We start from the raw sequence: 14309 nt of genomic DNA on the forward strand, positions 1-14309 counted from the left end.
ATAGAAAAGTTCAAGATTTCTTTTCTATGTTTATGTTATAGTTGGACATTTGTGATTTTTTTTTAGAAAATAATGAAATTCGTTAATAAGATTTAGAAAGAAAATGAATCCAATTTAAAAATTTTAGAGTGAAATATTATTTTAATAATCAGGTGGGTCCATAGCTCAGTGGTAGAGCATTTGACTGCAGATCAAGAGGTCACCAGTTCGAACCTGGTTGGGCCCTTTTTTTCAATTTTATTTTAATCTTATGATTCCCACTTTGAGTTCCGTATATGGCCCACCGATGTGGTAATGATCGGACGGTGATGCTTCATCCTTCACCCCAGGGACATAGCAATTACTAAATATAAGTAATCATTGCTTAACTTAACCGTTAAAGTGCCACATCATAATTATGATTCTCTTTTGTACTAGGACCCACTTTCCCAAAAATCAACGGCTGGGATCTCGTAGTTGACCTGGTCTACTCCTCTGATCAATAGTGCCACGTGGGGACCCAAGAAAAAGAGATTTAAGAGAAATTGGTGTGTGAACGGAGAGAAGTAGCCGTTTTTGAGTGGTGGAGTCCCACGTGTTTGTCAAAAGGGCAAAGGGGTTGAAATCCAAATTAAAATTTCATATGTTTAAGCCTCTGCCCTACTCTACCTTCCAATTTAAGGATATATGTATGTATGTATGTATTGGGGGGCCTATGATATTGAATTCATGAATTAAATGGGTCGGTTTCAACTTTGCGTTTCATATAGTTGGTGGGGATGATGTCTTTAATTGCACATATTATGGTGCATACACATCATTTAATTACCTCCATTTCTAGTATCTCTCTTTTAAACCATATGTTTTTGTACCCATGTTAAATTTTATATTTGATGATGTTACTATTCATCCATACAATATTTGAATATATAAGGGTAAAATGTACCTAATTGATGTTTAAAGGTTTAATTTTAAAAAATTAGAAATAAAAAAAATATTTATTCTCCTACCTTCAACTTTCAACAACCAACAAACAAATGGAATAAGTAAAAATAAACATCAAAATTGATAGTATAAACTTAAATTAAGTTGATAAATTACGTTAGGAACACTTAACTAATTTGTTCTTATATGGCTTATCTATTAAACAATCAAATACATTCCCATTTCTTTAATAACAAAAAATGATTGAAATGGGTAGGAAATATATTACACAAATGTGACGATTGGGAATTTGTTTTGAAGGGCATGGAAATATTTAATGGGCAAGTATCCAAATGGACTATTATCTTCTAGATCTCCCATTATGTAAAATATACAATTTGGATGTATCCAATGTGTGTAGCACTATCACTTATATGCACTAAAAGTGCTTATTAAACACCAACCCTTTTTTCGAAAACAAATAAATAATTTTCCGACAGTTTTTGACTTTTGGGATTAGCCAAAGGCCAAGTCGACGTCTTTCGACATCTAAATCCAATTGCTGTTGTGTTGTCTCTGTCTTTCTACTTAACGGCCTAACCGTTCAAATAACTAACCCTTTTTCCCCTTAACTATTTTCTTCCTAAACTCCAACTAACTAATCGATTACTTAGTAATAAAATTGTGTGAAAAATAATCTAAACTTTTAGTTTTTATTTGATCCATTAAATTTTAAAATGTTACACTCCAAATCTTGAGTTTTAATTTTCATTTGATTCTTAGGTATTAGAATTTTATAATTTTTTGCTTAGAAGATTGAATTGGGTTCTCATTTTGGTCCCTAAATTTTAATATTTTGCTCATTTTGGTTTTTAAGATTAACTTTGATTAATTTACTAATTTGAAAGAATTAATACGTGAAATTTTAAAATAATTTTAATATTTATGAACTTTTCATAAAAACTAATTTAGACATTAACTTTTAAGGAGTGGAGTGGGAATGAAGTGAAAAATCAAATTTTCTATGACAGAACCTAATGCAATGAAATTCAAAGTTGAAATTCAAATAGCAAACGTATAATATTTTGTAACCCAAAATTAAGAATGGTATAACATTTAGAAACCAAATAAAGATTTGAAAAAGAAAACCAAAAAGAAAAAAAAATGGAAATATTAATAATGTCGGCAGAGGAATAAAAAGTGGGGAATGTAAGAAGAACCAACGCTATATTTGGATAAACACAACACCACATGTTTAATGAACACTTTCATTCAAATATTTCGAATTTTTACATTGTTCTTATCGAATATGTCAATTTGTTTGACATATCTTAAACCAGGAAAACTGAAAATCCCTATAAAGGAGAAGAATTAAAAAGAAAAAAAAAGGAAATTACATCAATCTGGTGGTGAAAATCTCCCGTTTGCATTCGTTTTTTCCGTTAGCCGATCTCTCGTTGGAAGAGATTAAGCGCCGCAGCCGCCTCCACAGCCGGCAGCACAAGCAGCACCACCGTAAGTATCGGCATGGGACGTGTCCTTATCTTTAGCGCCGCTGCCGCCGGTGCAGGAGAATATAACAGTTGTGATAATCGAAATCGAAACCACCACCGCCCAAAATATAAAAACTGGCGAAGCGATCGTCAATCCTCCGCCGTGGAAATCTGCCAATACCCTCACCATCTAAAAACCGCACCTTTAATTAATTTTGTGTAGGTTAATGAGATTGGATTAGAAGTGTAGAAGAAGAACCCGTATTAAATGAAGAAGGAGCGAAGTCAAGAGGTCTAAATATCTAATCCAAACCACTCACCAATAATATGATACCACGTGGACTAAATATAAAAGGAATCTCGTAGGGAAAAACAATTGAATAAAGAACCAACATTTGTTGACTTTTTGACTTTTAGGTCATGGCTCGTAATTACAAAAAATATATTCACAATAAATATTGTGGCGGAAAAGTAATTAATTTCCCCATGGAATATCTCTTCCAATTTTAATTTTATATCAATTTTTAATATATATATATATATATATATATATGAAATATATATTTTAAGTTTTTTTTTTTTTAATAAAAGGATTAGTAAAAGATGAAGGGAGAATATTGAGGACACCATTTTTCCATTACGGAAGATGCGGCCGAGAAATCAAAGTCAGCTTCCACATTATTGGGTGTTTGTTAATTCATTTTTTCTTCTACCTACTTAATTAATATGGTAAATAATTAATTATGTGTTTATGATCAAATTTACCATATCTACTCTAATTGAATTAAATTATCAAAGGAAGGATGCTAGGTCAAGTTGTGATGCAAAAGGTCAAATAAATATTTGTTGAAATTTATTCAAAGTTAGGCAAGATTGGTCAAAATGTATTTGACCATATTTGAAATTTAAATCATTTAAGAACTAAAGTGGAAAATAAAAATATAAACAAAAGAAGGAATTATGCAAATATTTCTAAACACAAAGTATAAAGACGAAGTGGGTGAATTGAAAAGAAAAGGCAATTGGGTGAATTGGTGGTAGATGGGGTAATTGTGTAACCTAATTATAGAACAATAATCCTATATATCTATTAAAAAGATGTGGATATGTTTGAAATATATTCCCATTTTTTTTCCCTTCCACTTCTTTCTACCTTTATATAAATGTGATTCTGTTTCAATTCAATTATTCTCTTCCAAAATTCAAACATTTCCCCTCCTAAATTATTATGATACCCAAAAAGTAAAAATTCACTTTTAATTTAACATATCAATTTGAATTTATTAAGATGAGCTTTGACATACGAGTGAACTAAAAGACATAAAATTGCTCATTCGGATTTCCTAAGTTATACAGAAAAAGGATATGTATACATTTTTACTATAAAAATTTAATTTAAATCGATTTAAACCCTTTTGTTAAAATTTCTTTTAAGGCATAATGATTTTCACTTTTCCACAAGTTCTTTAAAGACACAAATTAACATATAACATTAGAGACAATAATTAATTAATGTTGGAACCAAATAAGATTTTTTTTTTTTTTTTTGAAAAAAGTTAATATGAATGGTTATTCATCTTCTCAACTTCCTCATCTTTCTCTAGTTTTTCTCAACTTATTTGAAGCGAAAATAATTTCTAATTTCAGATAATAGAAGAGAAGAATAATTTTATTATATTATTTTGTGAGTTGATTTTAATTTGTATAGAGTGAAAACAATCATAAATGAGACGAATTTTTTTCCCCAAAACAAGAAAAATACAATACAAGAGAGACTATTGAATCATTAAAGTGTCTCAATAGAAAAGAAAAGAAAAACAACACTTAGGAATGAAAGGATTGCAAAAAGAAAATCTATACATACAATATGAATTATATATAATTATTATTAAGGTTAAGATTAAAAATTATTTAAGATTGTTTGATATGGTGCCACCTTGGAATTTTGGTGAGAAAATTGGAATCAATGAAGTGGAAGCAGCAGTCCATCTTAGATTTGATGCAAGAGGCAACCTTGTTGAATTCCTCTTCGTACTTGTCGTATACAACAGGAACTACTTGTAAGCTCACAAATACTAATCATCCATATCATTTCATTTTGTTCAAACATATTAAGAGAATGAAAAATAAAACACGTTAGCTTTAGTGGAGAGGTCGTGTTTTAAAACTGTCATTAACATTTTAGCAGAAGATCTTAGTAAGATAGGAAATTAAGAGAATATACCAATGTAAACGAGATCGAATAAGCTCACTAACTCTCCAATAACCGATAATAACCAAAGGCTACCCATTACCTACAAAAAGAAAAGGAAAAATTCAATATATTGCAATTATATTTCTCAAGTGATGCAAATGTAACTCTTAGACTCATACGTACAATACAGTTGTGTAAGTGTGAGATCAATTTTAATGTAATTACAAGTTTAGGGTTTGGTTTTTAGGGTTAAAAAGTTTGCATGATATAATTACACATGTCGGGATGAGAAATAATAAATAGATTATTAAGGGTACCATTGCAAAGAGCTTAAAGTCATTGCCATTGGAAATTTGAAAGAAGCTGTGGAGGAACCAATTGAATGTTTGAAAGAGATGAGTGAGAGAGGAGTCTGAGATTTCTAAATCTTGGGCAGTGGGTGGACTCCTACACCATTAGAAATGATAAATATGAAAAACAATATGTACTTACCAATATAATTAAGTGCTTTTAAATTAATTTCTATTAAACTATTAGTGTTAGTGTGGTACCATGGGACTGGAAGAAATGCTAATTTCTTCCATAAGAAGAGAAGAAGCATGAGGATGATGAGAAGATGGCAAATAAGAGTAATCAAATGGTAATCTAAAACCTCCACCATCAACCAAACCCCGCTCATTCCGGCCACCATCGCCGCCGATTCTTTCTTGTTCTTCCAGAGCATCAGCTCCGCCACTGCAAATTCAAATCCAAATTCAAATTCCAAAACACCCCATTTTTATTCATCTCTTCCTTTTAGTTTCTTAAGTAGTAGTAACGAATGACTGAGTTTTGTGTCCATCAACTTTATCAAGATTACATATATATGGATCAGTACGAACCTTTGCCATTGCCTAAAATGGAATATAGAAAGCTGCGACGGCCATGGGGATTCGACATTCTTTTGGCAGGATTAGTTTTTGATTAGTTTAAGGTTTGATTTGAAAAGTGAATGAAATTTGAAGATTTGAAAAATGAGATGTAAAATTGTGAACTTATTTAAACACTCATTTGAAGAGTGGATTGAAATTAGTTGTGTGTGCATGGCATGCTCTCTTTTAATTAATTTCTGTGTTAAGTTTTTTGTTAATATTATCACATTCGCATTTTCTAATTTATTTCTTTTCCATTCTCAACATTCAATTGCCAATCTCTTCCCCAAATAATAATAATTAATAATCATAATAATCAATAATGTTTCAACCTTCATAACCCAAAAAAACCTCATTTAAAAAAATTATGATAATTACACATTGCTAATTTATTGTTGACTTTTTTATAAAAAAATATTAAAAATATGTAAAGAAATTTACAACAATAAAAGTAAGAGACTAAAGTGGAATGAAAACCACAGTAGAAGAATCAAAATGGTGATTTTACCAAAATGATATCACAAATCCATCTTATCTGAATCTATGTATGTTGTAATTTTTACCAAAGTGTGCTTAAATGTTCCACAAAAATAATTGTCCAATACAACTTTTATATGGGATGTTATCGTTTGGTTAAAAAATAAATATTGTTTTAAATGATAAAACTTTTAGAAATATTGACAAATATGCAGTAAAATATTATTATTTATTTGTAATAGACTAACAATACATGACACAAATAGTAGTTTACTTTGGTCTATGATAGATAAAGGATTAATTTTGGCTATATTTTATAAATATTTTGAAACATTACTTTCGTTATATTTGAAAATGATCCCTAAAACTTGATGAATTTTGTTTAAAAAATAAAGACGGAAAAGTTATGAGATTATAAAACATGGGTATCAGTGAAGGGAGGCAGATCACGTCCATTATCATTGAACTTAAGTAACGTTTATCAATCCGTTATAAAAATTGATATAATTGTAATGAGATTTCGTTGATAGATCAGTCGTAATGTGTCACAATCACAAATATAATTAGATTGTTTTTTATCACGTTTACTTATAAATTTATTACATTTATTGTTACCATATTACTATTATAATTTGGCCCTAACAATAACAATAACGGTAAAGTTGACTGCACAATAAAGATACGTAAAAATAGTGTGTATCGTATCATATAATAATCAAACGTACTTGAATCAATGGCCACCTCCTAATTAGGTTACCGTATTCATGGATTAGGTTTGTTGATGACAAAATGCATTGTATTATTATTACATGACACTTGTAAACAACAAATAGAAGTAGACAAATAAATGAAACCCACTGATATGTTTAGATTACCAAATTCATGGATTAAATGTAACAAAAAGCAAAGCAAGCATGTCCTGTTAAGTCCTAAGTTCACTTTGAGAAACCCTAGAAAAAATCTCCAATAGCAAAATTCAAAGTTGGAACTTCAAAACGACGCGTCCTAAAAGGAGAAAAAAAATTCCTTAAAATACGAGACAAGACACACAAACACACACTCCAATAAAGAAACAAAAGCTACCAAAGCTTTAATTTGATGATTGATACGAGTGCTTTTCAAACACTTTCCCCTCTCTTCTTCCTTACAAACAAACACTTTCCCTTTATAATAACAACCATTAATTCTCATCACAAAATCACTAAACCAATACCAAAAACCAAACTGATCTATTGAGCATTTTGCTGCTTCATGTCAAGATGAACACCCGCCGCCGCCCCCATGCCCACACCTTCATTCTGGTGCTTCTCCCATCCCCCCGTATCAGCTTTCGAATGCATCCAATAGAACAAAATCGAACCCACCATCGATAGCACTGTCATCGCGGCGGCACCGGCAAACACCCCTTTCCGGAGAGTCGCACACGACAGTTTTTCCACACCAAACGTTGCCCTGTACTTTGTGTGGTAAGCATTCCTAGCCGATCCGGCCAATAGTCCGATCTCTGCTCCGATGAAGCTAATCCTATAAAAACAAAGTAATATGAATTTGTTTGATGGGGTTGAAGGGTTTTCTGTCGTTTTCAAAACCCGTATGTTTTAAATTAACAAATTTCAAACTTAAAGGATCTACATACCAGGAAAAGACAAAGAAGAAAATGGCGACAGTGGTGGTTTTTCCACTAATTAAACCTTTCCCACAACAGAAACATCTAGTAACGCCGTTAACCACCGCTTGGCTTATGAGAAGCAAACCGAATGCCGACAGTCCGTACACGGTAGATGCGTCGGTGCCGTACACACAATAAGTCTTTTCATCGTACTCATCTGGCACAACATTAGCCTTCACAAAAAAAAAAAAAAAAAAAAATAGAGAACAAAGAAATATAAAAGCCTTTTCATTTACGGAGATTAATGAAAAAAGGTCAGTGAATCCGTGAGCTGAGAAACTTACGGTGCTGCGGCGGCGCTCGGCGCCGACGGCAAGGACAAAGGCTATGAGATGAAGAGAAGCGATGGTGGCCAAAACAATAGCTGAGACTGCCATTTTTTAAGGAAGAAGAAGAAGAAGAAGAAAAAGAATTGGGGGGGCGGCTTCAAATTTTGAAATTTAATATGATTTCTTGATGAAATTCGGTGATTTTGGTATTGAAGAATGTGGCGGAGCTGAGACTTTTGCTTTTCTCGGGATGGCTGCGGCAGTGGCCACTCTGACTACTGAATTGTGATTCTCTGCTTTTTTCTTTACTGTGTCCATTACTATTTTTACCAATAAGCTTTGATTTGAAATTGGATTTGCATACGCGGCGAGATTTGATTGGGTATATTTTCTTTGTTATGGTGATTAGTTTATCACATGAGTTTTGTTTTTTGCTTTGTTTTTGTGTTATAGTAAGAAGTGGGACCGGTAATTGGACTTTTCGGGTTGTGTCACCGGCTATAGCAGGTTGTTGTCCGTGCTTGGTTTATGAATTAAAAAAAAAAAAGTTTGGATATGGATTGTAATAATAACTTATAAGAAATGATTTGAGGGCAAGTAACGAAAATTTTATTTATACTCCTAATGAATCATGATAAATTGGAAGTGTTAAAAGCAAGGAATTGAGTCATGACTTATGTAATTATTAATATATTAAGTTAGAAAATTTACAATGTGAAGATTGTAAAATGAAGTTTCTTGACAAATATGTGAAATACATTAACATGGAAAATTGAGGTTGTATTAGCCAAAATGAATCTAACCTTAATGGTAATAATTATCATCTTAAAAATGTAAAAGGGTTGAAGTTTGTATGTAACACTCCAAATTTAATTACAATAAAGTCGGTGCAATTGAGTTGAAAATTTCGAGTCGAAGCTTAAAACCAATGTCCCATGTTATTTAAACAAGGTGAAGTTTCGATAAAAATCAAACTTTTAGTTTAGTTCAGTCCAATTAAATAAAATAACATATCATTTAGTAACTTTTCGGTTGAGGTTAGTCCCTAACACGTGGCCAACCCTCAACCAAGAGAGAGTAACATGGACAGTCAAATTTAGGTCAAATCTCTCTTCATTTCAAGACCTATGTTCTATTAAGCCAAGTTGCTACTTAGATTACCAATTAAATAACATATTTCCTAAACAATTTAATTCCTTCATTTATGTTTTAGTCTTCAAGAATTTTCAAATTCGTCTTCTATGGTCAATTCATCAATAAATCTGTCAAAAATTGTTAAAATTTAACCGACGTACTCACGATAGGATCTTACTTGGAGAGTTGGTAAAAGGAAAAGGGAAATCAAAATTGAAAGCACTTTGGAGGAATGATAAAAGATCAACTCGAATTTTTCACCAAGTCTCACCAGATATCACACCATGTAAGCTTATAATAATCCAATCGTAACATTCATATATGAAAAGGGTACTGAGAGAAGTTGAAATATAAGTAATATAATCGAAACTTTTGACTCAACAAGGACTAAATAGTAATATAACACGATCGATACCTTTAGCATCATAATTCATAGACGTAGTAAACAGTAAATAAGAAAACTTGCCTACATTGGTAGAATGAAAAATTTTGTAACGAGCCTTCTAACCTTGGCCGCCGTATAAAGCTTAGTAGAAAAATATGAAGCCATCGAGCATTGATCAGGGTCATGATACCTGACATTGACAAAAACGAGCAGTAGAAAAGCAAAGGAAAAGACTCATATATCTTCAAATACATCTGAATATAGAAGAAAACCAAACCAAGTACGGATAGAAGCCCAAGTCGAGGGCGTATTGTACGCTTTCCATGAACATTTGTAATTGTTATAACCAGTTCATGGTCAAGGATACTCCTGCGGTACAGTTCAATGCCTGACGCACCGAGATCCTGAATAAAACCTATTAAAATCCACTTGAACAACATTACAACCTAACAAAATCAGGACCGTCAGTCAGAGAGATCAAAGAAGGCCTCATTTCTCATATGATGGCACTTCTGGGGACAGATAAGGAAAAAAGTGAAGGCAAACAAGAAAACCTGCTTATTAATACATGTCGAACCAATATCTACCTTGCTAAACCAGCGTGCCTTATAGCAATGTTTTCTAACATTTTTAGCGTTCACTTTTTATCAGGCTTTGTTACTACATCAGACACGTGCACCCCCGGCGTCTAAAGCCTCGAAATTTTGTGACCTATCCCATTCCTTAAACTTCCTCCAGTCCTCCACCTTAATGAAAGCTAACGAGTGAACCACCCCACCTTCACTGAGCATACAGCAAATTCATCACGTTTTGGGATTCTTTTGCAGGGCCACTTCATGCAAACTTTTGTTTTCTAGTTGGTAAGAGTATTGCATCAGTATGGTGTTGCATCTCGGCGGCTGAAGAACAGGAAATCTGGGTGATTGACGTGGAGATCTCTTAACCAATTATCAGCTGCTCGCGAGAGGGCATTTGCCAATTGATGCTCAACTCCACCATTTCGCATCCACAATGACGACCCGTTAAACTTGTATGAAGCAAGTCCAAAAATTCTTAAAGGAACCTTTGCAGCACCATTTGTCTTACAAGGATATGCCACAAATGGTATTGGTGGGCTTTGAGAGTCTGAAAAATATAAAGAATATGACTTAAATATATCATGGTACCATGAATTTCACACAATACTATATTAAAGAAATAAAATAATAAAAGAAGCTCTCGAGGACACAATAGAATAAGAAAATGAACTTGAATCGAAAGACAAAAGCATGCACAAACAATGGACTTGCATATGTCAAACAGGCAAGAAATTCAATTACCTCTCATTGGTGTGTGTAGAGAATGGTATGTGAGAAAACAAGCATCAAGATCCTTTAATGTTTGCCCAGTTGGTATCCTGTAAATTGGGTACCTAAAACGTTTGGGTTGGAAGCCAATTAGTCCATGGATATTACAGAGCTTTCATATAAATTGTGAAAATGCTAATACCAAGCCACAGATATCCAACTGTACGGTAGGAGGTCACAGCTTCTCATTGTTTTCAACTGTGGGAAGCGAGAAGCAAGGTCTGATATCTGTGTGTCAAAAATAACAGAGAAAAATGTGAAGCTGAAAGCGTAAATAATATGGTCTCAAAACACAGAAAAACCACTTGCCTTGTCAGCCAAAGGTTCACGTAAATACGGTAGGTCTCTTTCAAGATACTCAAATAGAAGGCGGCCTTGAGAATTGAAAGATTCAGCCTCGTCACTGGAGCAGTCTTCATGAAGTCCCAAGTGCTGCTCCCTCAAAGACAATCTATCCATTCTAAGAGGATCTGTGATAGACGGATCATTATGGTGGGGTGGTTCTCTATTGTGTTTTATTCTTTTAATTGTTTCAGAATCACTACTACCATCACTACTTGAATCTCTATAGTCACTGTCGCTCTCCTCACCCCGTCGCCTTTCAAACAACCAAAGCATATACATTAGTAACACAAAAAGAGAATGTATGAAAACAAACCAACAATCAAATTCATAAAACAATGGAACAATATAATTCCCCAAAAAAGCACATAAATTTTCTTAATGATGTCGAGCAACAATCATAACATAATGAACCAAAAAGGTGAGATGACCCCAGCAAAAAGATATTGAAATGAGTGTCCCTTGACCCCTATTTTCCTCTCACACCATATTAGTAAACACAAGATAACGTTCAGATTTTCAATCTCTAAAACGCTCTTGATCCTACCATTAATCAAGAGGACATATTAACTAAGCAATCAAAATTTGTTAACTTAAAAAGAAGTTATGAAAAGGAGAAGGAAGGAACATTAGTCTAGATAGAGGACCATCTGGGTAAAGCAAAAATAACTCCTCGGTAGAAGAGAAGCATTCTGTGAGAACCATAAGCAGGATGGTCCGTAGGATAAAGGAGCAAAATATAGGGACAAAAAAGAAGTAGAACATCAAATCACTTGAGATGAAAATAAAAATGCCCTTCATAAAGTTACGAAAAAACAGAATCAAACCAAAAAAAAAAAAAACAAACTGAAGTTATGAAGCTCCGTGCCAAAGATGCACCAATGAATGGGTGAAACAGAATGACATATCATGCTTATATATATATTAAAAGAGGTAGAGACAATATCAATTCCAGCATATTGATATTGAATACCTTGTCTTTGTAGACGATTCCATGGCATACAATTGTATGCCAGACAAGTACGGGACATAATACTGAACCACACCATCAGTGTTATTCAATAAAAGAGGCACTCCTGCTCCATAAGCACTCCACTCTTTGAAAGCCTCCCACAAATCCCCAAGCAAAAAGTAAGGCTTTGTCTCCAAATCACACGTCCTCCAACCTCTCAACGCACTCTACAACAAAACAACGCAGAAGCTTTCTCAAGATCAATCAAGAAGTGAAAATCCAACTAAAAAAAAAAGTTAAAAGAAATCCACTCAAAAAAAAAAAAAAAAAAAAAAAAACCTTAGAGAGAAACTGAGCAGGCACAAAAGGAGTAACCGACTGCAAGAACCGCTCCAGATTACTCAAAAGTGAAACAGGAACTGGTTTAGTAGCTTCATCAGAAGCTAAACGGTCGACGGGGCGTGTGGAAACAACTTCCTTATCCGCATAGGATGGAGTAGTAGCAGAAGCATCTTGTTGAGATGTAAATAGCCTATCATTTTGACGACTGAGAAGCCCCTTCCTGGCTCTAGATGAATCGTAAAACCGGTCCTCTCCCTTGGCGCGACCAAACCGTACACCCGCTCCTAACATATCGACAGTCTACCAACACTACTCAACTCCGGAAGTTGCAGTAAGAAACCGTAATAATAAAAAAAAGTCAACGAAGAGGAAGTTGAAGTTGAAGAAAATGAGAAATGATGAGATTACCGGAAATCCAAACTGCAAAAGCAACAAATTCGTCGGATCCGCTTCGGAAAAGAGACCGCGGATGAAGAAATCGGACAATTAAAGCGATCGGAGAAACAAAGTAGCGATGAATAAAGAAGAGAATCGAAAGGAAGAAGAGAGTGAAATGGGGAATGGGGAATGGGGAATGGGGAATGGGGAATGGGGACGAGGCGGGTTTTGAGAAAGGTGAGAAAACGAAAGAGAATGGCAAACAGATCAAAACGGTTCGACGAAAAAACGACTACAATTAACAAAAACATTTTCTTTTATTATTATTTTATTTTTTTGGTCAAGAAAATTAATGTCTCCTCTCTTTATTTAGTTCCAAAATTCAATTAAATTTGTAATTAGTAATTTCCATTAATCAATTACAATTTTAAAAGATAAAAGGGAAAAGAGTAGAAGTGACAAATTGGGAGGAGGGGGAAGATAATAATAGATAAGTTATAGTGGTAAAATTTTAATATTTGGAAGTAGAGGGGGTGAACTCCCGCCACAAGAAAATTCCCAAAATTCCAAAATTTCGGGTTTTTGGGGGGTAAGTTGGTAATTTTAAGTTTGTTTAGGGGTTAAAAGTGTGAAATTGAAAACAATAGAGGGAGAAAAGAGAAAATAAAAGAATCTTGAGGGGTTAGGTGAGGAGGGAGGAGGGATTGATTGATTACGGGGCATCTCGGAATCGCAACTTGAATGTGGTCTGTGGACCCCCTTCGGTTGACTCATCTCTGCCACGTCTACGGTTCAAACACAACCAATCAATTATATATAATTAAAATTTTTTATTTTTTTTAAGCTTTCAATTTATTATTTATTAAAAGAAAATTCAAAATTACGTATAGTCATAATTCAAAAATTAAATTTGTAATTGAGTACTAAGATTAGTTGCATTAGGCAATGATGGTTACATTACTAAGTATTGGTGTGAAAATTATGAATGTGAGCTTTTATTAATGTTGGTGATAGATATCATATATTAAAGTTTTGATTTTCATTCATTATATCATTCGTATAATTATTGCCGGTTTTAAACCTCTATGAAACTAATATCTACCGTATTAAACTACGAATTTATTACATGAACTTCAAGGTTTGTATTCAACTTTTTAATTCCAAAGTTAATTGATTTAAAATTTGTAGACCTATTAAAAACAAATGAAAATTTATGAACAAGTAGACATAAGCTTAGATAGATTTAAACCAACAATAAAAAGGAAAAACATGTTCCATCTTTTCGTCTACCAAATAATTAAAATCTGAGTCGATGTCACTATTAAAAAGAGTTTGCAGAATAGAAAAGCAGTTTTTAAAATACATTTACATATAATTTTAGTAAAAATACATGTCTAGCTATAAGACTACTGGAACAAATGCTTTGTTTGAAGAAGTAAAACGAAAACCATTTTTTGAATCTCGACAAGGATAAATAAATGTCACCCGAAATTTAAAATGAAACAAATAATGAA

At 33.2% G+C, this 14309-nt stretch overlaps 2 protein-coding genes and 1 non-coding gene across 4 annotated transcripts; 1 reads left to right on the forward strand and 2 right to left on the reverse strand.

Annotated features, from left to right (window-relative positions):
• The first annotated feature begins 154 nt into the window (after window positions 1-154).
• Window positions 155-226, forward strand: TRNAC-GCA (transfer RNA cysteine (anticodon GCA)). The gene has a single exon. It is a non-coding gene; the product is annotated as a tRNA-Cys (tRNA).
• A 6758-nt stretch (window positions 227-6984) lies between these two features.
• On the reverse strand, window positions 6985-8505 carry LOC103489308 (uncharacterized). The gene is made up of 3 exons (XM_008448414.3): window positions 7932-8505; window positions 7615-7820; window positions 6985-7502 (listed from the first exon to the last, which is right to left on the reverse strand). The coding sequence occupies exons 1-3, from the start codon at window positions 8022-8024 to the stop codon at window positions 7208-7210; spliced, it is 594 nt and encodes a 197-aa protein (XP_008446636.1). The 5' UTR covers window positions 8025-8505; the 3' UTR covers window positions 6985-7207.
• A 1169-nt stretch (window positions 8506-9674) lies between these two features.
• Window positions 9675-12975, reverse strand: LOC103489306 (uncharacterized). Of its 2 annotated transcripts, none has more exons than XM_008448413.3 (7): window positions 12826-12975; window positions 12415-12717; window positions 12097-12302; window positions 11091-11379; window positions 10924-11009; window positions 10755-10846; window positions 9675-10560 (listed from the first exon to the last, which is right to left on the reverse strand). In XM_008448413.3, exons 2-7 carry the CDS (start codon window positions 12706-12708, stop codon window positions 10310-10312), a joined length of 1218 nt encoding a protein of 405 aa, XP_008446635.2. In that variant the 5' UTR covers window positions 12709-12717; window positions 12826-12975; the 3' UTR covers window positions 9675-10309. The 2 variants fall into 2 exon arrangements, with proteins under 2 accessions (XP_008446635.2, XP_008446634.2); XM_008448412.3 differs by having other exon boundaries at window positions 12415-12726.
• Between the last annotated feature and the right edge of the window lie 1334 nt (window positions 12976-14309).

The sequence above is a fragment of the Cucumis melo genome, chromosome 10, assembly GCF_025177605.1.
Source record: "Cucumis melo cultivar AY chromosome 10, USDA_Cmelo_AY_1.0, whole genome shotgun sequence".
Lineage (NCBI taxonomy): Eukaryota > Viridiplantae > Streptophyta > Magnoliopsida > Cucurbitales > Cucurbitaceae > Cucumis > Cucumis melo.

Coding starts and splice junctions, on each gene's coding strand:
- LOC103489306 (XM_008448413.3), bottom strand. CDS start 12,708: ATGTTAGGAGCGGGTGTACGGTTTGGTCGCGCCAAGGGAGAGGACCGG. Junction 11,010..11,090: donor GTGAACCTTTGGCTGACAAG/GCAAGTGGTTTT, acceptor TTTGACACACAG/ATATCAGACCTTGCTTCTCG. Junction 10,847..10,923: donor AGTTGGATATCTGTGGCTTG/GTATTAGCATTT, acceptor CAAACGTTTTAG/GTACCCAATTTACAGGATAC.
- LOC103489308 (XM_008448414.3), bottom strand. CDS start 8,024: ATGGCAGTCTCAGCTATTGTTTTGGCCACCATCGCTTCTCTTCATCTC. Junction 7,821..7,931: donor CCGAGCGCCGCCGCAGCACC/GTAAGTTTCTCA, acceptor TTTTTTGTGAAG/GCTAATGTTGTGCCAGATGA. Junction 7,503..7,614: donor TTCTTCTTTGTCTTTTCCTG/GTATGTAGATCC, acceptor TTGTTTTTATAG/GATTAGCTTCATCGGAGCAG.